Source organism: Balaenoptera borealis, assembly GCF_965194805.1.
Source record: "Balaenoptera borealis genome assembly, chromosome: 15".
NCBI classification, from domain to species: Eukaryota; Metazoa; Chordata; class Mammalia; order Artiodactyla; family Balaenopteridae; genus Balaenoptera; species Balaenoptera borealis.
The window spans coordinates 65294102-65318539 of NC_138871.1; the positions used below are offsets into that span (position 1 = coordinate 65294102).

Here is a 24438-nt window from a genome sequence, read left to right on the forward strand (position 1 = left end):
TCGCAAATAGAGAAACCCGCGTGCAGCAACAACGACCCAATGCAGCCAAAAAATAAATAAATAAATTTATTTTAAAAAAACAAAACAAAAAAAACAAAAGGATTCATGTACCACAATGTTCAGTGCAGCTCTATTTACAATAGCCAGGACATGGAGGCAACCTTAAGTGCCCATCGACAGATGAATGGATAAAGAAATGTGGCACATATATACAATGGAATATTACTCAGCCATAAAAAGAAACGAAATTGAGTTATTTGTAGTGAGTTGGATGGACCTAGAGTCTGTCATACAGAGTGAAGCAAGTCAGAAAGAGAAAAACAAATACCGTATGCTAACACATATATACGGAATCTAAAAAAAAACCAAATGGTTCTAAAGAACCTAGGGGCAGTACAGGAATAAAGATGCAGACGTAGAGAATGGACTTAAGGACACAGGGAGGGGGAAGGGTAAGCTGGGACGAAGTGAGAGAGTGGCATGGACATATATACACTACCAACTGTAAAACAGATAGCTAGTGGGAAGCAGCCGCATAGCACAGGGAGATCAGCTCGGTGCTTTGTGACCACCTAGAGGGGTGGGATAGGGACGGTGGGAAGGAGACGCAAGAGGGAGGAGATATGGGGATATGTGTATATGTATAGCTGATTCACTTTGTTATAAAGCAGAAACTAATACACCATTGTAAAGCAATTATACTCCAATAAAGACGTTAAAAAAAAAAAAAGCACTCAAGGCATTTCACATTTAACTACATAGTTTTACCCTATTGACTAAGAAATATGTGTTTGCTCTGATATTTAATACCTGAATACTTCAAGGTAGCCAGAAATAGTCTGATGAAAGAAAAAAGGGAACTCTGCTGCCCAATCGTGTGTCAGTAAAGAAGTAGTCCTTCTAGGCACACATATGCGCTCACATGCACACACACCCACGTGTGGACAGGAGGTGACCAGCGTGGAGCCCACAGCGTGCTCCATAATGTAATCCCATCTCTCGTGGATTTCATCACAAATAGATAGAAGGGGGAAAAGTTCCATAAATTTTAAATGGTAGTGAAGTAATTCTAGCAACCACACACTAAACTTCTATTTCCTAAACAGAGTGAGCAAGAGGTGGTTCTCTGTGTAACCTTCACATGCTGGGCTAATGAACAAAACATGGCAAAACAACTCAGGTTTCTCAGAAGCCAAACAACTGTTGAGCTCATACACCAATGAAGTCAGTTAATCTTACCTTGACAAAAGGTGTTGTTAACCCGTTTATAACCTTGTAGACATTCCATCATTTGATTATATCCATGATAAGCTATAAAAAAGAAACAGTTATGTTACATGCTTAGTTTAAATTCTTACAACCCTAAACTACTATATGTGATAACCAAAGCCATATAAAGCATCAGTGATCTTATTTCTAAGATACCAACCCAAGGTATATGCATTTCTTTCACATTTTCCTTGTTTTTCAGTATACCTCATATTTTGCAACAGACATAAATCTCAATTAGTTGTCAATCTTGATTATGTTAGTTCAAAGAATCATAAGACTGTTCTATATTTTCTTCCAATTAGTGATTATTTATTACCAAAAAAAAAAAAAAAATCAATTCCTCCCCAATGATTAACTACAGGCAGTTGAATTTTCTTATAAATTCAGAGAGGGTGACTATACATCCTGGTCTGCCTCGGACAACCCTTGGTGATACCTTTGCTCCAGCAAAGTTCATCAATACCACTCCATTTCACTCTTAAAAGTGTCCCAGTTTAGACAATAAATTATATGCTCGCCTCATTAACAGGCTCACATATTCCAGTGATGAGCTGATTCTTTATACCATGAAGCTGGGAAGAACAGAAGGTGAGGAGAGGAAGCTGGGATAGGTGAAGGGCTGCTCTGATCAGTTGAATGGTTCATCATCTCAGGAAACTCAACAATACAAATGTTGCGGTCACCAATTTATCAACAAAATCCTAGTCACTGAAATTCTGACATCCTAACGTGATACCTGAGAACCTTTCTGGCATAAGTTCTGGGACCAAGCTGACCTAGGTTCAAATCTTGGCTCTGCCACCTTGGAAGACAAGCTTCCTGGGTTTCAAATGGAATTCTGTACAATGGGAGTATTCCCATCTATTGAGCAGGTCAGGGTTGTTGTGGAGTTTAGAGATAATTTATGCAAAATGTTTACTGCAATGCCTGACAAAAATAAGCCCAGATATCATTGTTTCCTGCAATAAGGTGTTATTTTATTAAGATGAGTAACAGAAGACGGGCTGTCATCAAAATAGGATGAATGGTCAAACCACTTCGAAGAACTGAACAAGGAGTAAAATAAAGAAAGCTGCAAGTAAAATGGAAATTTTGTTTTGAAAAATAAAATTATTTTGCCCCTAACACATGCTCTTTATTCTCACCACTAGTGAACAGCGTGAGTATTTACTAGTGGCATTCATGTCCTCTATTACTTCCTTTCTTTGCCGTATTTCTCCTGCTGGAAAGTGGTTAAAGTGAGGAATCTTGGAATAGTGGGTTAAAAGAAAAAAGAGGTTGATACAGAGGGAGTCGCCCATTCAGCCTCTTGGCCACATGTCCAGTCTTATCCCATATAACAAGGACACCCTGTAGCAGGTTACCTACAGAGACCGTGCAATCTCTGTCTGTGAATTGTTCAAAGGCAAAAGAGAGATCATATCTTGTTTAAAAATTAACAGTCATCTACCTCAAGGCAGAAAGAGCTGGACCAGATGATCTTAAATTCTTATTCCATTTAGAATTTGATGCTAATTTTCTTCTAAAAATGTTTAAAGGACAAGCGACTTGTTCATACCAAGTACATTTTTAATAGAGTACAGACTCTCTAATGAAATTATTTGCAGATTTAAAATTACGTTTTCACAGTAAGAACTGATCAACAATGAAAGGTCCTTCTGTATGTGGCTAAACAAAAACTTCAAAACATTAAATAAAAGCCACCTGAAAACTGAATTTTGAACTACTTCGAGTGGGAAAAAAAAAAAAAAAGGCATGGAACACAGAACCCTAGAGTCTAAAGCCAAGGAAAGTCTGCTCTCTTCCAAAACGAGTATGATTTAGATTAGTACCAACGAAGGCACGTTTGTTAAATGACACAGGAAGAATGTGACCCTGAGTATGTTTCTTGGGAGTGAGTCACATCGTAGGACGGCACAAAAGGAGTAAATGTCAAGATGTTAATAGTTTACTTCATTCATAATCTGCGTTGCTCTTCATGAAACAGAATCAATGTCTTCAATTTATACATTAGGCGAGCCCATATATGACCTTATTTTAATCAGCATTTAGTTAAAAGTGATAGCAACTTTGTACTTTCACGTTCTACTTAAATTATCATATTAAGATATAAAACCATATAAAGCAGTGAATTTATCCCTAGATGATAAAATTCTAAATAGAAAATGATAGAAAGTCGGGAGTTAGGGATTAAAAAACAAAGCAAAACAGAAAAACACAACAGTATGATTCCCTTTACTCTTAACTTCTGTCCCTGTCTTGCAATGCTGGGATTTGGAAATAAGAGGAAAGAGAAAAAGCTAAATAAGCAAAAGATACACAGAGAAGGGGAGAAATGGAAAAGAAAAATACGAGATAAAATGGAAAAAGTATTAGTGAACATAAATGCAGCCCCAAAACCAAGCTGTAAGAATTGGACTTCTCTTTCCTCAGCCCTGAGACTTAGCAGTGGGAAACATATCACCCTTCACAATATTCCTGAAGACAAACTTACCCAAAAATGAAGGGAGGACATTTTTAAAAAGGCAATGCTTCTTCAACATTTTAAATATAGACTCGTTTCATGATCCATAAGACTCCACAGCAAATGACAGAGCTGGAGTCAAACTCAGGTCTACCTAACTCTAAACTCCATGCTCTTGAAATCATACCAAATGTCCCCTAGATGTCCCTTCAGTCAGGTTGCCACAATAATTTTAGGCAGATGTATCTTTCAGTGAGGCAGGACCATCGCACTCAACCCACTTGCTGGAAATTCACGTTGCTAATCATTACTGAAACTCAGAGAAAGTCCACTGGGGACAATGTCTCGGTACTGAATGTCGTTATTTATGTGGTTTTTTTCCCCCCCATATGAAGAATTCATTAATTATCAGAAACTTTAGTAGGTGTTTCCAAACATTATTCCTCTAAAGGAAGATAGGAGCAATTATCAAGAAAATAAGTGAAATTAACTTAGACATCAAAACATTTAGAGAACGTTTAAGTCTGAAAGACAAGGAAGAGAGACAATTATTTAAAACAAATTATGATGGCGATGGAAGAACAGTATGTAAGACAGACCTATGGAGCAGTGATTCTAAAATGGCAGATTCTAGATTGAACAAGTTTAAAAGGCAGTTGAGAATATCAATCAAATCAACAGACGTTTAAAGAAGGGTAAATAAAACTTATCCAATTGAAGCCAATGAGAAATTCCTTGCAGCATAAAGTATTAAAAAAACCTATAAAAATCTTCAATAACACAAAGCAAAAGATGATGAAGAGAAAAACATCACTTGCTTTCTTGGCAAAAACACGACGAATAAGAGGAAAAAAGCTCAACTTAAAACAAGTTACCTCTGGCTTTCTGAAAAGTATTAGAAAAATTGTGAAAAAAGTAATAGAAAGATGTACATCTGGATTTATTCACTTCAACAGGTTCTGAACAACAAATTTTACAGACTAAATGCGTGTGGGTGTCAGTAGAGATTCATGTCATGAAAATGTGATAGTTTAACAGTAGCAACTAAGAGGAAAAGGAGAAAAGCACTGTGTCCTAGTGATTGTTTCTCTTTCACAAATCAGCAATCATTCGTTTCTCCATTTTAGCCTTTCCTTTCAGTGAAATTTGAAAACCTATAGTGTAATAAAAACTACAAGAGAAGTCGTGGATATTAATAAAAATTTCATTTAAGGAATGTAATTTAAGAAATAGCAACTGCTCTGACTTTTTATAGGGTTTGGAACATTTAATTATCGTTTTAAAAGAGATCTTATTTTTCTTTCACCTCAGAAAATAGAGCCTACTTATAGCACATCCCCTGTCTAAAGACTTTTTTTTAAAAATAAGTAATCCAGCTGGACAAGGCAACTGATAACTGTGTTTATTAAAAAACAGAATCCATGTGAAAGCTTTCTCAGACTTGCAAGGTTTCTGGAAATGCAAATTATCACACTACGTTCTACAATTCAATGCAATTTCTTTGAAGTCTAATGTTGCCTCACCATTAAAACCGTAATCATAAGGAAACAGATACGCTACATTAACCTGCAAAGGAATGATGAAACGTCACTTACACGGCTTCTTGGGGCATTTCTGGCATTTATGAAAGCCCCAGGAGGTACCCACGGTTCCACAGCAGTCCTCCTGCTTTGAAAGGCCAGGAAGCGCTTTGCCACACTGCAATGATGAGGTGTGAAATACAAAGGTTAATTGAATGCAGGACGCCCAGCTCCAGAGCGCTGCTGTGCTTCACAGCCACATTATAAAACAGTTCTTGTTACTGACACAGAACCGGGGTGGGGGGGTGGCGGGGAGACCTCTAAAACCTCAGAACAAAACACCAGCACACAATCAATACCGCACTCAAGTAAACATGCATATTTCCAAGAGCTCCTTGGCATTTTTAGAGTCTTCAGAAAACCTGTCACTGTTCAGAGCACTTTATAAAACTTAACTTTCCAATGCCATTTTTTCCTCAGTAAGAACCTCAAAACTTAAAAGATAAACTTTTTATAGATAACTAATAAGAACCTACTGTATAGTACAGGGAACTCTATTCAATACTCTGTAATGATCTATATGGAAACAGAATCTAAAAGAGAGTGGATATATGTATATGTATAACTGACTCACTTTGCTGTACAGCAGAAACTAACACAACATTGTAAATCAACTATACTCCGATTAAAAAATTAATTTTAAAATTTTTAAAAAATTAATAAAAGATAAACTTTTTAAATTTGAGTTTTAATTGTCTGTTGAAATCTCTGCCGTGGACACTCAGGGAACAGAGCTGTAAGGGTGAGGCGTGTACAGAGACCTTGAGAATGTGGCACAGATCCCGCCTAAAGAGGCCATTGGTCCTCCTGTAACACCAAGGGCTGGGCAGGGACAGGATATGATCACAGGCTGAGCCAGATCAGCTCTGGACAAGACAAAGTCTCCAGGCATCCAAGCAGCCTGACCCAGGGAAGTCAGCCAAGCTAGGAAGGTGCTGGCAGGTTTAAGTCAGGCCAGCAGGCAGAAAAGCCAGGCGTAGAGGCCACCTGAGCAACACGAGTTGACAGATGTGAAGATCCATCTCATCTTTTGGTCAACCAAGGTCAGAAGAGGCTGAGAGGCAGGATCCTAAAGTTAGACCAACTCAGTGGGGTTGGGAAGGCTCTAGGGCAACAGATTCTGCTCTGTGTACGGATTTGGAGGCCAGCTGTGCAGGAAGGGCCACCTGACTCCTCATCCCTATTGTGCAGGCTAAGCCCACGCCCCAGATCTAAGGGGTCCCTCTGCCTTCCTGTGCCTCAGTCTCTGTAAGATTCTCCAAATGGTTTCCAGAGTCATCTTTCCAAAGACAAGTCTGATCACATCACTCTGATTGAAAACCTTCAGCGACTCTCCACTGTCTGAAGACTGCAACCTCCCTAGCATGATACATGGGACCTTCCTGTTCTCACCTTAGACAATCTTTCTCTCTGTCCCCTTCTACCTCTCTACATCCATTCTCCAGGCACACCAAAGGACTCCTTATCTTCTGTACAAACTGTCTTTCCAAAAGTCATTTCTCCTCTCTGGAACGCCCTTCCTTCTTCTTTTGCCTGGAGAAACTTTCTTTATCCCGTAATCCCCAGCCCTGCAGAACCCTCACCACGAAGCCTCCTGTCTCCTCAATTTCAGCAAGTCCCTCCAACCATCCCTTCTACTCCAGGGCACTTTCTACACAATTCCACTGCTTCCACTGTGCATTTTAATTAAACACAGATGTATCTTATTTATATCCCAATACACAGTACACATTGCAAATAAATGCTCAATAAATGTGGAAGGAAGAAAGGAGGAACTAGGAAACAAACAAACTAGTTGCCATCCATTCAAGCAAGCAGTGGTTCTGGGAAAAACCATGGAAATTAGCAAACTCGCCCAGGCTAGCAAGCAGAACTCAGGGACAAAAAGCTGGGGCAGGTGGTGACTCGAAGAAGGGCAGCTGTGAGTAGACACCAGTCACCTGGCAGGCCTCCAGGGACAGCACTGCTTTCCCACCAGGTCCACCCATGCAGCATTACCAACGAGGCTCTAAGTAACTACATGTCCCAATTGTAAAACAAAACCAGAGAAGGCTCAGCTCAGCTAATGAAGTTTTTGTTACATCATAGCTTTGAATTCCTTAGGTTTTTGTGGTTTTTAATGATTTCAACAGGATGTTGTATGCTCTCCAAAAATAGCGTATGATAAGCAGGAGGAGGGGAGGGGGGAAAACGGGAAGGGAGTGTGAACACTTGTACAAAATGGAGAACCTGAGGGAAGAAGAGCACATACTGGCTGGATTGAGGTAGTTCCCAGATTCCTTTAGCTTAATCACAGAAGGCTTAAATCTGAAATATGAAGCACGGAAGAAAGAACAGTGCTCCAGGCATAAGACTGGAAACAAAATGATTATGTTAAGAACACAGAGGTCTCCACTGTTGCAGTCCACTGACAAAGTTTGCTTATGGTTTATTTCCAGTCTTATCAGTCAGATTAACATAAGACACCAGTGCACATCACATGTAGTCCATTCTTGTCACAGACTCTCTAGGTTCTTCCCTTCATCAAGCAAAACTCTCAACACTTGCCGATTTTATATGCTCTAAATTTTAGTAGCAGTTAAAATCCAATTTTCACCTTGGATTCCTAGAATGTTTCACTTGGGAGGGCAAAAATAAATCATTTCTCCCGACCAGGGCTCAAAAAAGGTACAAGGTTTTCATTACAGGATTCAGGCCGCTTTATCCCATGGCTTTGTTTTGTGGGTCCACCACCAAGAGCAGCACAAGCCATCCAAATCGATTAAATAAATGGCAGCGTAGGTGGTACCACGACACTGTGTGTTCTTCTCAAAACTGGGTGTGCACAGTATGAGGACAGACTGCAAGGGATGAAACCAGGCTTGTAACAAGGCACAAGGATTCATGTACGCTCCTTTAGTTATTTAACGATGCAGAGACTTCAACGTGTAGCTAAAAACTCCACCTGAGACATCTTTGTGGCCAGATGAGGGCTCTCACACAAGAGACTACTCAGCACCACTAGGTCTTACCTGGATGTAGGAAGCATCTAGAGTAAAAGAAGGTAGAGGAAGAATCTCCCCTCCACACCAAAAGGCCACACTGGAGACAATCACATTGAAAAGGATGTTAGAATCCGGGATGATCTCAGAATGGAAGGTTCTACTTCTCCATGAGACATTATCACATGGACACAGGCTGACTCTACTGAACCACATTTTTATTCCCAGATTAAAGTGATTTTTACAACTTAAAAATACAAACGAGAGAGGGCAGACAGCAGAAGCAAGAAGAACTACAATCCTGCAGCCTGTGAAACAAAAACCACATTCAGAGAAAGACAGACAAGATGAAAAGGCAGAGGGCTATGTACCAGATGAAGGAACAAGATAAAACCCCAGAAAAACAACTAAATGAAGTGGAGATAGGCAACCTTCCAGAAAAAGAATTCAGAATAATGATACTGAAGATGATCCAGGACCTCGGAATAAGAATGGAGGCAAAGATCGAGAAGATGCAAGAAATGTGTAACAGAGACCTAGAAGAATTAAAGAACAAACAAACAGAGATGAACAATACAATAACTGAAATGAAAACTACACTAGAAGAAATCAATAGCAGAATAACTGAGACAGAAGAACGGATAAGTGACCTGGAAGACAGAATGGTGGAATTCACTGCTGCGGAACAGAATAAAGAAAAAAGAATGAAAAGAAATGAAGACAGCCTAAGAGACCTCTGGGACAACATTAAACGCAACAACATTCGCATTATAGGAGTCCCAGAAGGAGAAGAGAGAGAGAAAGGACCAGAGAAAATATCTGCAGAGATTATAGTCGAAAACTTCCCTAACATGGGAAAGGAAATAGCCACCCAAGTCCGGGAAGCGCAGCGAGTTCCATACAGGATAAACCCAAGGAGAAACACACCGAGACATATAGTAGGCCAATTGGCAAAAATTAAAGACAAAGAAAAATTATTGAAACCAGCAAGGGAAAAATGACAAATAACATACAAGGGAAATCCCACTAGGTTAACAGCTGATTTCTCAGCAGAAACTCTTCAAGCCAGAAGGGAGTAGCATGATATACTTAAAGTGATGAAAGGGAAGAACCTACAACCAAGATTACTCTACCCAGCAAGGATCTCATTCATATTTGATGGAGAAATCAAAAGCTTTACAGACAAGCAAAAGCTAAGAGAATTCAGCACCACCAAACCAGCTCTACAACAAATGCTAAAGGAACTTCTCTAAGTGAGAAACACAAAAGAAGAAAAGGACCTACAAAAACAAACCCGAAACAATTAAGAAAATGGTCATAGGAACATACATATTGATAATTACCTTAAACGTGAATGGATTAAATGTTCCAACCAAAAGACACAGGCTTGCTGAATGGATACAAAAACAAGACCCATATATATGCTGTCTACAAGAGACCCACTTCAGACCTAGGGACACATACAGACTGAAAGTGAGGGGATGGAAAAAGATATTCCATGCAAATGGAAATCAAAAGAAAGCTGGAGTAGCAATACTCATATCAGATAAAATAGACTTTAAAATAAAGAATGTTACAAGAGACAAGGAAGGACACTACATAATGATCAAGGGATCAATCCAAGAACAAGATATAACAATTATAAATATATATGCACCCAGCATAGGAGCACCTCAATACACATAAGGCAACTGCTAACAGCTATAAAAGAGGAAATCGACAGTAACACAATAATAGTGGGGGACTTTAACACCTCACTTACACCAATGGACAGATCATCCAAAATGAAAATAAATAAGGAACCAGAAGCTTTAAATGACACAATAGGCCAGATAGATTTCATTGATATTTATAGGACATCCCATCCAAAAAAAGCAGATTACACTTTCTTCTCAAGTGCGCACGGAACATTCTCCAGGATAGATCACATCTTGGGTCATAAATCAAGCCTCAGTAAAGTGAAGAACTCTGAAATCATATCAAGCATCTTTTCTGACCACAATGCTATGAGATTAGAAATGAATTACAGGGGAAAAAACGTAAAAAACACAAACACATGGAGGCTAAACACTACGTTACTAAATAACCAAGAGGTCACTGAAGAAATCAAAGAGGAAATCAAAAAATACCTAGAGACAAATGACAATGAAAACACGACAATCCAAAACCTATGGGATGCAGCAAAAGCTATTCTAAGAGGGAAGTTTATAGCTATACAAGCCTACCTCAAGAAACATGCAAAATCTCAAATAAACAATCTAACCTTACACCTAAAGGAACTAGAGAAAGAAGAACAAACAAAACCCAAAGTTAGCAGAAGGAAAGAAATCATAAAGATCACAGCAGAAATAAATGAAACAGAAACAAAGAAAACAATAGCAAAGATCAATAAAACTGAAAGCTGGTTCTTTGAGAAGATAAACAAAATTGATAAACCATTAGCCAGACTCATCAAGAAAAAAAGGGAGAAGACTCAAATCAATAGAATTAGAAATGAAAAAGGAGAAGTAACAACTGACACTGCAGAAATACAAAGCATCCTGAGAGACTACTACCAGCAACTCTATGCCAATAAAATGGACAACCTGGAAGAAATGGACAAATTCTAAGAAAGGTATAGCCTTCCAAGACTGAACCAGGAAGAAATAGAACATATGAACAGACCAATCACAAATAATGAAATTGAAACTGTGATTAAAAATCTTCCAACAAACAAAAGGACCAGATGGCTTCACAGGTGAATTCTATCAAACATTTAGAGAAGAGCTAACACCCATCCTTCTCAAACTCTTCCAAAAAATTGCAGAGGAAGGAACACTCCCAAACTCATTCTATGAGGCCACCATCACCCTGATACCAAAACCAGACAAAGACACTACAAAAAAAGAAAATTACAGACCAACATCACTGATGAATATAGATGCAAAAATCCTCAACAAAATACTAGCAAACAGAATCCAACAACACATTAAAATGATCATACACCATGATCAAGTGGGATTTATCCCAGGGATGCAAGGATTCTTCAATATACGCAAATCAATCCATGTAATACACCATATTAACAAAGTGAAGAAGAAAAACCATATGATCATCTCAATAGATGCAGAAAAAGCTTTTGACAAAATTCAACACCCATTTATGATAAAAACTCTCCAGAAAGTGGGCATAGAGGGAACCTACCTCAACATAATAAAGGCCACATACGACAAACCCACAGCAAACATCATTCTCAATGGTGAAAAACTGAAAGCATTTCCTCTAAGATCAGGAACAAGACAGGGATGTCCACTCTCACTGCTATTATTCAACATAGTTTTGGAAGTCCTAGCCACAGCAATCAGAGAATAAAAAGAAATAAAAGGAATACAAATTGGAAAAGAAGTAAAGCTGTCACTGTTTGCAGATGACATGATACTATACATAGAGAATCCTAAAGATGCCACCAGAAAACTACTAGAGCTAATCAATGAATTTGGTTAAGTTGCAGGATACAAAATTAATGCATAGAAATCTCTTGTATTCCTATACAGTAATGATGAAAAATCTGAAAGAGAAATTAAGGAAACGCTCCCATTTACCATTGCAACAAAAAGAATAAAATACCTAGAAATAAACCTTCCTAGGGAGACAAAAGACCTGTATGCAGAAAACTATAAGACACTGATGAAAGAAATTAAAGATGATACCAACAGATGGAGAGATATACCATGTTCTTGGATTGGAAGAATCAACATTGTGAAAATCACTATACTACCCAAAGCAATCTACAGATTCAATGCAATCTCTATCAAATTACCAGTGGCATTTTTTACGGAACTAGAACAAATCATCTTAAAATTTGTATGGAGACACAAAAGACCCCGAATAGCCAAAGCAGTCTTGAGGGGAAAAAAACAGAGCTGGAGGAATCAGACTCCCTGACTTCGGACTATACTACAAAGCTACAGTAATCAAGACAATACGGTACAGGTGCAAAAACAGAAATATAGATCAATGGAACAAGATAGAAAGCCCAGAGGTAAACCCATGCACCTATGGTCAACTAATCTATGACAAAGGAGGCAAGGATGTACAATGGAGAAAAGACAGTCTCTTCAATAAGGGGTGCTGGGAAAACTGGAGAGCTACATGTAAAAGAATGAAATTAGAACACTCCCTAACACCATACACAAAAATAAACTCAAAATGGATTAGAGACCTAAATGTAAGACCGGACACTATAAAACTCCTAGAGGAAAACATAGGTAGAACACTCTTTGACATAAATCACAGCAAGATATTTTTTGAAACACCTCCTACAGTAATGGAAATAAAAACAAAAATAAACAAATGGGACCTAATGAAACTTAAAAGCTTTTGCACAGCAAAGGAAACCATAAATGAGACGAAAAGACAACCCTCAGAATGCAAGAAAATATTTGCAGATGAATCAATGGACAAAGGATTAATCTCCAAAATATATAAACAGCTCATGCAGCTCAATATTAAAGAAACAAACAAGCCAATCCAAAAATGGGCAGAGGACCTAAATAGACATTTCTCCGAAGAAGACATACAGATGGCTAAGAAGCACATGAAAAGCTTCTCAACATCACTAATTATTAGAGATATGCAAATCAAAACTACAATGAGGTATCACCTCACACCAGTTAGAATGGGCTTCATCAGAAAATCTACAAACAACAAATGCTGGAGAAGGTATGGAGAAAAGGGAACCCTCTTGCACTGTTGGTGTGAATGTAAACTGATACAGCCACTATGGAGAACAGTATGGAGGTTCCTTAAAAAACTAAAAATAGAATTACCATATGATCCAGCAATCCCACTACTGAGCATATACCCAGAGAAAACCGTAATTCAAAAAGATACATGCACCCCAATGTTCATTGCAGCACTATTTACAATAGCCAGGTCATGGAAGCAACCTAAATGCCTGTCGACAGGTGAATGGATAAAGAAGATGTGGCACATATATACAATGGAATATTACTCAGCCATAAAAAGGAATGAAATTGGGTCATTTGTAGAGACGTGGATGCATCTAGAGACTGTCATACAGAGTGAAGTAAGTCAGAAAAAGAAAAACCAATATCGTATATTAACGCATATATGTGGAACCTAGAAAAATGGTACAGTTGAACTGGTTTGCAGGGCAGAAATTGAGACACAGATGTAGAGCACAAACGTATGGACACCAAGGGGGGAAAGCAGTGGGGGGGTTGGTGGTGGTGGTGTGGTGAATTGGGAGATTGGGATTGATATGTATACACTGATGTGTATAAAATTGATGACTAATAAGAACTTGCTGTATAATAAAATAAAATAAAATTCAAAAATTTTAAAAACAAAACAAAACAAACAAAATAAATACAAATGAATTTCTCCTATGTGAATCACTCACCACATTTTCAGAGAGAGCCTGTCTCTCATTTCAAGGCATATCTCATTAGAAATCCAGGAGAAATGTGCTAACTTTATAACCCAATATTTAGTTATTTCAAGTCAGAAAGAAGAATCTATCCTGTCCATCGATCAATGTGACAAAGCTCCTCAAAAAGTTCCCACAACCTCTGGATGCAGATAGGGGACACTCTAACCCCACATGTCCCTTCTAGGGTTCAGCAAATGTATGACCCACCTAGAGGTATCCAAACAGAACAAGGAAGGTTCTGGCAACCAGGTCCTGTGAGTATCAACTGAAGAAAGTAGAGATAATAAGACAGGTGGCAGAGTTCAGATATGTTAAACGAACTTGTTGTTTGAAGTTAGCTGCATGGTGAAGGTATTAGCAGGACTAAAGGCTGCAAATCACAGGAAGAAAGGATTCAACTCATTAAGCAGGAGACCTTTTCAACAGTTAATAATCCTCAACAATGGAAGAGGTCAACATCTTCCCTGGGAATGGAGGCTGGAGGACCATCTCTCAGGAATGCTCAGGGTATGAAGTAGATGACTCTTAGGGTTTCTGCCAGGTCTAGGGTTCCATGCTCAATATACACTGACAGGTTGCATTACTTGATTTAGGAAATGCAAATTACTACACACTAGAGAAACCCCAAGTACTTCTGTTGCTCTCACGTCTCTACAGGACTGTGTCTGGGCAGAGGCATTCCTACCCATCTCCTGCGTCTCACACCTCATCCCTCAAATCAACATCACCAGAGATGCTCACCCCAGCCTGACAGGTGAGGACTTATGCAAACTAGATAGAAGAGGGAAAAACAAATAGAGCTACTCCCAGCCCTAATCACCATGATTCTTAGAAGATTGGGTGCATGAAAATAACTCGACCTTTCCTATCTGCATACCTGTATTAGCACTATATATCAGAAGGTAAGACTATTTAAAAATCATTACAATTACTCCATGAATGTTCATGGTTTGACTTTTACAACAAAAAATTATTGCAAGCAATGGTGTAAAAGCCTTTGTTAAACATTGTTAAGAATTAACAGACTGCAAGATACTGTACTCTTCTAAATCTTGACCTGATTGAGAACACTTATCTGCAGACTTATCTGCAAAACTTACCTTGCAAATCCTCAGTTTTAAAACACCATACCACTTTCCTGATATTCAAAATAAAGCTGTGAGGACAACTGGTTTTAGATCTCTCTATAAATAAATGAGCTGGAATGATAAGTTTTCAACTTATCATGGCTTATATTTTTTGTCAATTAAAAACTCACCACTGGAGTTGCTTCAGAGATGAACAATTGCTTGAAGAGACTGTGATAAACATTGGAGTGTGGTTTCAAGAGATTCAATTTTCACACCTTAAGATTACTGGTACCTATAATAATATCCTCATTTCAAGAACGTTTGCTACACTGGGCGAGTGGATCTTCTCCAAGGAAGATTTAGCCTTGGGGAAAGGAAGGAGTACTGGATTGGAATCATTATACCTGGATCTAAACCCCAGCTCTCTCTGATGAGATGTTCCACAGATTATCCAGCCTCTCCTGACCAGTCCTGAGACAATGGGACAGTAATCCCAACTTCAAAGGATTGTGGTGAGACTAAATGATGCATGTCCAAGCATGGTTGACCTTACCCCATCAGCCCCTGTGCAGGGACTAAAAGAAGGTGATCTTTTGGGGTGTGTTCTGCACCAGGACATAGTGTTTGCTAAGCAGAGCATGGGCTGGATCTGCACCGTCCTCCTCAGTTTATATCTTGTGTGGGTGCAACCTATCAAGCGGTACAGTGCTGGCCAATTTGTTAGGCTCTCAGGATACATTCCTTAAAAGGGTTCAGATATTTCAGTAGTAGAAGGGTCACTTCATTAAGATGGCCACCATGTCAAGGACCAACTACTTAAGACATTTAAAAATGTTAATACTGAAATACTCTTACAAATTATCCTTATCACTTGTATGTAGCTCACTTTATTTTGTTATCAGGAACCATTATACATTGAAGTATAAAATACTTTGAGTTTGAAAAAAGAACATTTTCTCAAAGAGATTAAGGCACTAGAACCAAAGAAACAAATAAACAGAACCTAAAATGTTAAAGGAATACAGATTTTTAAAATGCTCCTAGAGATTGCACTAAAGTAAAACATGAAAGAAGAGAGGCTGATGCATTGCAACTCTTTCTTGCAAGAGTATGCAGAGCTGTGTTTAGGCAAGAACTGAAACAAGGCAGTGACTCAACGGCTGGACTGGGGAGAGAGATTCCAAAGGGATGGAGCAGCTTTAACTAAGCCCAATACCTAATACAACTGGAAGGGACCCCAGGGCGGGGGTGGGGGAAGGACAGAGGAAGGCAGGCCAAATGCAAAGGAACAGCAAGCCGGTGGGGAAAGTCAGAGAATGAGGTGGAGCTAAGCCATGGAGAATTCTCCCAATTTGGGAGTCAATCTGTAGTTGGATATCAAAATTAATCAGGAGACAGAGAAAAGGAAAGGTCACCATTCCTTTTCCCAAAAGTTCTGGATTGCTTCCAGTGAGATATTTGACATCTTTGAAGCAGTGTGGCAAACATGGAAATATTGATAAAGAGGAGGAAGAAGAGGAAGAAAAGAGTACGTTTTTATAAAAGTATAGTATTCTACATCTAGTACTTCCCCTCAAAAGTAAGTAAGAATTATCGGGATAGAGTACATCATTCGTGGGGGGAAAAAGGGAAGAAATTATATTTAAGGTCAACATGATCAGTAATAGAGGACCAAAATATAAAATTGGATAATTATTAAAGGCCCGTTAGCTATACTCTCCTCACATGACTAGCAGAATGGGGCTTTTAAGTTCACCATAAATGATCTCTTTCCCAACAAATGCTGTCCCAGTAAGAGAGGTCCCAACACAAAACAAACTCCCAGGCATCTCCATGTTTGGCAGAATTAGTGCTTTATGACTGTGAAATTGACCTTCCCACACAATTCTATCCCCTGTGGGCCCAGTGAAAAGCAGTGTAAAGATGACCCATAACCGAATAAATGACAAGAGCATAGTCTTTGAAGTTGGACCAACGTGGGTCCAAATCCTCACTTTACCCATCATCACCTACATGGCCATCGGCAAAACTCTCAACCTCTCTCTGCCTATTTTCTCTATAAAATGGAACTAAAAATGTCCATTTTCACAGAGCTCTCAAAACTTAGACAATACATAGAGGCAGATTCTACGTGAGATAGCCACATGTCCAGACATGCATGGCTCACAGTCAATATTAGACCCCTTCCTCTGGGTCCGTCATTTAAAAGTCCAGGCTTATTTAACAAATGACCAGGTAATCTCATAGTTACTCAATATAATACAGTGTCCCAGATTCAACGTACAGAGAAGAGCTGTATTAAAAAAAAAAAAAAAAGTTAGCTCTAGATATTTAAGAAGAAACACGATATTCTTAAGATTTTGCTAAAAATGTTCAGGTTTTCACAAAAGTGCTCTGACCAGTAGAAAATGGTCAGGGAGTAAATGCTGTGGAGAGTTTGTGATTATCTGGATTTCATTTTTATTCTACTCAATAAGGACAACATGGTGTCACAATAAGTCAACCAGTTAATATCAATGTTCAAGCAGCAGATGATTTCACTTTGGGGACATCAAGATCCTTCTTGTCATATGCCATGTCTTGGTGCCAGAGGACCAAGACCATGAAGCCAAAATAGGGAAGCCTACTCTGCATCTACTCCCAAGCACCCATAGTGCAATCACAAGACACTGCAGAACATGGAACTCCCTAAAACATGTCCCAGGGAATGTATCTGTTTTTTCATGTTCAGCTAGTATTATGGACTGAATGTTGGTGTGCCCCTCCATGCAAATTCACATCTAACCCCTAACAGGATGATATTAGGAGGTAAGGCCTTTGGGAGGTAATTAGGTTTAGATGAGGTCATGAGGGTGGGGCCCTTGTGATAGGATTAGTGTCCTTATAAGGAGAGGAAGACAGACCAGAGCCCTTTCTCTCTCTGCCATCTGAAGACAGTGACAAGGTGGCCATCTACAAACCAGGAAGAGAGCCCGACCAGGAACTGAATCTCTCAACATCTTGATCTTAGACTTCCAATCTCCAGAACTATGAGAATAAATTTTGGTTGTTTCAGCACCCAGTCTATAGTATTTTTTATGGCAGCCCAAGCTGACTTATACAGACAGCAATGGTTTATTGTGAATCCTCCACACCCAGGAAAAATGACCTAAGAGCCTGGATGGAACAGTAGAAACAATATTGGAGTAGGAAGCAGAAAGCCTCAGTCTTGGCCCTTACCTACCATAAACTCAAAACAAGACGTGAAGCAAATTTATTTCTCTCTGGACTTTAGCTTCCTCACCAATCAAATTTTAAGGATAGACTAATTGCAAATATTCATTGATGCGCCTAGATTCTATGATTTTATGAAGACTCTAGTGCAGGGGTGAGGGTAACCTGTGAAGCTCCATGTTCCTTAAATGTTCCCTGCCTGCCAGGTTGATACACTAGATTCCCTGCTGCCACATGCTTCCTAGTCCTAACATCATACCCTGACCGGGACCAACTTGATCAGTGATAACCAGAATGGGCCTCCTCTTCTGGACCCTGCTTCATACCCTCTCCCTTTCCTGCTAGTCAGTACTCACAAAAAAAAGGCAGCTCTTTCTAAAAACAGTCATGGCTTTTAAATGGCTCCTCTCTAAATTATAAGAATTATAATGAATAGATGATTACCAATAGGCAAAATATCAGAAATTATTCAAGACAGTCATGGAGATACAGATTTTCCATGCCTTGAGCAATGACTCATTTTAAAGTCACATTATGGTTGATCAACCCACTCTGCACAGGTGTCCCATAAATTATTCCAAGTGTGCAACTGCCATGCTCACCTCTACCTCCACCCAGAAGCACCTTATTCCAATGTTCTGGCACAAAGCCTTGAGGTATTCTGGCAAACAGAAGCTACACCCTCAGTTCTATGAATCTGACTGAGGAATGTGAATCCCATTTTTTGAAAATCTGGGATTTCTCATAAAAACCAGAATGAGGACCCTCATGGGAAAAGTTCTCCCTGTATGTAATGTAACAATTAATCCAAACTTCTGTCACAGGGCCTCTTTGTTTCTATTAATCTTTTCGCTGTGATATAAACACATTTCCACTTTGGCAAAATGACTTCTGCCCATCTTCCGAGCAAAACAGTCCTCCTCCAGCCTGTGGACCAACTATGGCTCCAAATCAAACTAGAAACCCTCATGAGAACTCTTCAGCGTCCATGTACCAGAACATTAAATATGTTCATGTCTATGTGCCAATGAGAAAAAGGGTCCAAATCTCTGAACCCTATCACTAACGCAACTATAGCAACATATTTGATCAACTTGTTCTAAAGGCCTGTTGTCATAAAGGAGAATATTGTACGATGGAGCACTGGCAGGGTAACAGGCATTGTCTCATAAGAAGAAGAGGAAAACGCTTAAATACTTCCAGATTTTCTAAAAGAACTTGTAAAAAATTTGCTTTGGCTTGAGCAGAACATTCTTTACAGGCAAGATTTTTTTTGTTGTTTTTGTTTTTTTTTTTTTAAAGTCCACCCAGCTTTCTTTTATTAGAGTAATTAAAACAATGTTAGGCATGTGGTGTATCTGATACAACCATAATCCTCTGATATTTCAGGGTATTGATTTTACAAAGTATCTACTGTGACTAGGGCATTAACTGTTGGAAATGTATCCACATTGATTTCTGACAGTGTATTTGTTTAAAGCCTGCTGAAGCCAAACCATGGGCTTCAAGGAATTCCAGACAACTACTTTAGTTTTATGAAACAGTATTTTTAAAGTTACACTAAGGCAAAAATGGTTTTAAAGTAACATAAAAGGAGAAAAAATTCTTAAGCATGAAACGTATGATTCTACTTGACATCTTTTCTAAATAAACGATCAAATTTGGGCTGCCTATTTTCTCCACCTCTACAATGATTTGAGTATTTCAACAGTCTAGTCTAGCAGGCTATGATGTATGTGTCTTGCTATTCTTAAATTGCAAAAAGAATTATGTTTTTTCATGATTATATCCCAACATCATAATTCCCGCTAGCCTTTCCTTGCAGCAAAACACAAATAACATCATAAATCCTAGTACTAGATGGTACAAACATGAAATGTATCCAAACTTCCATTACCAAGGATATTTCCTTTATAAAGTTAGACTCAGGATGAGGGAGGAAATAAAGACAGGCATGTAGGTATGGCATGGTTATTACTACAGCAATCAGATCACTCCCAAATGATGAACATAAGGCCTATTCTCCCCAATGCTTATTTCTAGAACTGTATTCAGAGAAATTCTTTCTATGAAGCTTCATTGCTCGTCAGTTTCATTTTTGTTTACGTAGAGATACTGAAAGGAACAAAAACCCATTTGGGGCCTCATAACACTATGTCAGCTGTAACACGTGCCTCACTTGGTTAAGCTTTCAGTTTTTCGGTATCTCATCCAAGTACACAGAACTCAAAACTAATAATTACCTGTGGTTTGGTCACAAGTAGTATAGAAAAACTGAATGCCACAAGCCATATTAATAAGTTTCTTTAATTCCCTGTGAGCAGGGAACCATGTCTGTCTTGACCACTGCTCTGCCACTTGTGGCGGGAATATTTACTGCTCACCAAAGAACCACCTGCTTCCCCACATGTTCTGGTCCCTTACTCTGTTAGTCAGCTTGGACTGCCATTACGAAACTCCAGAGACTGGGTGGCTTCAACAACAGACATTTATTTTCTCTCCCAGTTCTGGAGTGTCAAAAACCAAAATCAAGGTGCTAGCATGGCCAGTTCTGGTGAGGACTCTCTTCCTGGCTTATAGGAGGCTGCCATCTTGCTATGTCCTCACATGACGAAGAGAGGGAGCTCTCTGGTGTCTCTTATTACAAGAACACTAATCCTATTGTATCAGGGCCCCACCCTTATGACTTTATTTAATCTTAATTACTTCCTTACAGACTATCTCCAATTACAGTCACATTGGGGGTTAAGACTTCTCTTGTTGTCAGAATTGAGAGGTCATGTATTCCATATTGCACAGCAGTGACATGGTGGAGACCACAATCAGCCTGAGTCCCTGAGAGATGTGTAGCACAGAGCCCCCTGCTCACCTGTTAGACATACAGTGCATACAAAGTGTAAGCTGGGCTTCCCTGGTGGCGCAGTGGTTGAGAATCTGCCTGCCGATGCAGAAACACAGGTTCGAGCCCTGGTCTGGGAAGATCCCACATGCCACGGAGCAACTAGGCCCGTGAGCCACAACTACTGAGCCTGCGCGTCTGGAGCCTGTGCTCCGCAACAAGAGAGGCCGCGATAGTGAGAGGCACGCGCACCGCGATGAAGAGTGGCCCCCGCTTGCTGCAACTAGAGAAAGCCCTCGCACAGAAACGAAGACCCAACACAGCCAAAAATAAATAATAAATAAATAATAAATTTAAAACAAACAAAGTGTAAGCTTTTGTAATGTTTATTACTGCAGCAAAACCTAGCCTACACTGACTAATACTAATATATTTACTGACGACTCACCTGTGCCCAGTAAGTGAGCTCAGTCTGTAAGTGGCCCTGTCCTCATGCAAAGCACAAGCTTGTGGGGAAGAGAAGAGAGGCACAAAATCATCAACTTTAAGACAACTAAATTCAAAATGATCTGATTGGATTCTACATGCAGTAAAAGGTCGGGAGGAGAGAGCAATGTGCATTGAAGGATTGAAATGCTTTTTAGAGGAGCCAACACTCGAGTCTCTCAAGTCGGGGTGGATTTGAAAGATCTTTCTAGGTATTGACTGTATTCGAGGTTTGTACAGTTTGCTTTGTCCACAGATCCTGTGCATATGTGAGTATCAGTGGTGTCTAAGATTGTGGAAAAGAAGACAGACATCAAAATCATCACAGTCAGAGGACTGCATGACTAAAAGAGGCCTTGGTAGTCTTCTCAGCCAAACCAGTTATTTGAAAAATAAAGAAACCAAGGGCCAGAGATATGGTGAGTTTGCCAAAATGGAAAAAGAGCTATTATCTTGGAAATACCAACACAAGCTAGTCCCCTTACCTCTCTGAGCCTCAAGTTTCACTTAAGTAAATGGGAGACAAGAATACCTACTTTTCCTTGTTATGAGGTTGTTTTGAAGGTCAGGTAAGGCCATACATGTGAATGTTCTCTATCAACTATTTTATAAAAATACACGGCCTTACTAAGATGCCTGCCCCAAAGCCACAGAGCCGTCAGACCATTTTCTCAACTCCATCAAAGCCTGCACACTCTAAGCCAGTCCTCTCCAAAGCGTCATCTTGAAAGCACTGCTGTCTTTGTTCAAAATATTTAGAACTCCTCTGTCCGGGTTTCAGAATTCTCTTCAGGGCTGAAGACATGTTATTTTAAATGCCCTCAATGGTGGTATTCAGCTCACGAGAGGCTGAACTGAGCATCAGAAGCTTTCGGATTCATTGAGAATACATTAAATGGGTGAGCTGCAGAAAATCGAAGACTAGTTTTCATGTGCAGCTTGTTAACTGGTTCTGAAACACTTCCTTCAAAACCAGTTTCCAAACTGCACAACAGCAGTATCACTAGAGTAAATGCACAGTCTCAAAGACAGATCTTGTTGAAACAATATCCAATTTCATATATAAATTCTTTTATATACAAAAGGAGAAAAAATGGAATGAGGATGAGAATAAAAAACAGTATTTATCATCATTGTGGGGGAAGGTGCAGGGCAGAGTTGGGGAATCCTTTTCTTATCTTTCAACAAAGGGTAATGTTGCTTTTTTCACTACAACTTTATGGGTCAGGTTCTGAAGAATTGTGTTGTTTTTTTTGTTTTGTTTTTTAGCAAATCAGATGATTCCACTTCATTTTAGCAAATCTCAATTCCAAGGGGTCATGCAGACAAAGCCAAGAAACAACATCAGATCCTAGAAATATCAGCTGTGACTCTTCAAACATTTTTGTAATGTATAGAGCCTAAACCAGCCATCAGTTCAAGTCACGGGCTCTTAAAACCACTTCCAACATGCTCAGAACTGTCATCTTCAAATGTAATGACCACAAAATCTTGCCACTTTGTCAATATCAGAAGTGACACAACATGCATCCACTCGGAACTGCCCCATGATTATTTTCAATGCCTACTCCTCTGAAAAAACAGGAGTCTAATTAATAGGTATATTATTTTAGTGAGCCCTAGAGGTATAAAATACAGAAATTTGATATTCCATGTCATGATAAAGGCATTTTCACTGCCTTTATCATAAATAAAATGAAAAACATCTGAGCGGACCGAAGAAACATAAACTTGCTTGTCTATTAAACAGGTCAGGGTAAGTGAACACTTGAAGCTGACAGCCTCTTTGATGCCCAGAAGACATCGGCCTGGGTAAAGACTCGGTATTAGGCAGTAGGAAGGGAAACGTCTGGGTCATCACCCATTCTCCTAAGTACTCTACTTCAGTTCTAAGAATCTATATTTTGATTATCCTAATGTCTCAGTCCTACATTCTCAATCCAAGTAAAACCAGCGGTTCTTCCCGCCACTGGCAGAAGCCCAGTGACATGGAGACATGTTCTCTTTCATGTGCAGTGTGTTTCCCCTTTGGATCTTATCCCTGTCTTTATTGATCTTTTCAACTACAAGGAAGAGGGCCCCTGCACAAAGTCCATCTGGCAGAGGCAGTTGGAAAGACCAATCGACACTGCAGAAGTCCAAGACCTATCACTGCGATGCATGTGACACCTTCAGTGACACCCTCTGCTGTTGACACAGGTAAGGTTTGGCAAGGATGGCCATTTCATGGCTGCTGAGAACAACCAGACTCCCTAACAGTCAGTTAAATATTTCTTAGATTATGCCAAAGGACTATTTGAGTAGGATACTGAAGTAAACCCCAGATGGCATAGGAAGTGCCTGGTGTTTATGACTTATTCCACCTGAAGGAGGCCAAACTTCAGTAAATGCAATCAGCACACCCCCCCCCCCCCCAGGGCTCTCTGCTCCTGGAGAAGGCAGATGTCTGGTGGCTCTGGCCCTGCCTTCCCTCATCATTGTCCAGCAGCCCCTCTGCAAGAAGGCCAAGTTCACCCGGGAGGGCCCCGACCCCAAGAGCATGTGGCCTGGGGAAATGGGGAAGAGAAGAAAGCCACATACACACCTGTACCCACTGTTGACCCAGCCTGGATGACTCAGTTCTCCTTCCCACATAAGGGATAACACAGATACAAGAGGCCAAGAGTCTTTGGTAAAATGTTTTATAGTTATTCTTTCTTTAGACTTCTCATCTATTTATGTAGTTTATGGACTCAATTTAGGGAATTAACCAGTGTGAAAGTGTTACAACCATGCTGGCATTATCCCCCCATCAGGATAAAATTGGTATTTCATCATAGCTTCAGGCCTCACCCCAGTAATGCTCATCATCAGGGCAGAGAAGAGTCTGAGGAAATCAAAGAAGAGGTTTCTAAGCAGAACTTCATGTCCTTGATCCCTTAAATGAGCACTAAATTCCTTTTCCATCACTGAGAAGAGATTTGGAAAGTCTGCAGCCCATCTCCACAGCTACATCTCTACTTATCCATCTCCGTTTTTTCTGCCGTGTGGAACTGACAGGCATCTGTTTCTCTACTTTCTCATTGGCTTCTGTGTGGTAGAAACCAGGAAATGTTTTTC

At 39.6% G+C, this 24438-nt stretch overlaps 1 protein-coding gene across 12 annotated transcripts in view; it reads right to left on the reverse strand.

The window, feature by feature from the left end:
• The window catches only part of LTBP1 (latent transforming growth factor beta binding protein 1), a 419515-nt gene that overhangs the window by 178045 nt on the left and 217032 nt on the right, over window positions 1-24438 (reverse strand). For all 12 annotated transcript variants that reach the window (XM_082356679.1, XM_082356680.1, XM_082356681.1 and 9 more), the window contains 2 exons: window positions 5332-5434; window positions 1240-1311 (listed from right to left, as the gene is read on the reverse strand). In XM_082356679.1, coding sequence (XP_082212805.1) covers window positions 1240-1311; window positions 5332-5434 — 175 coding nt within the window. The remainder of the gene's footprint in view (window positions 1-1239; window positions 1312-5331; window positions 5435-24438) is intronic.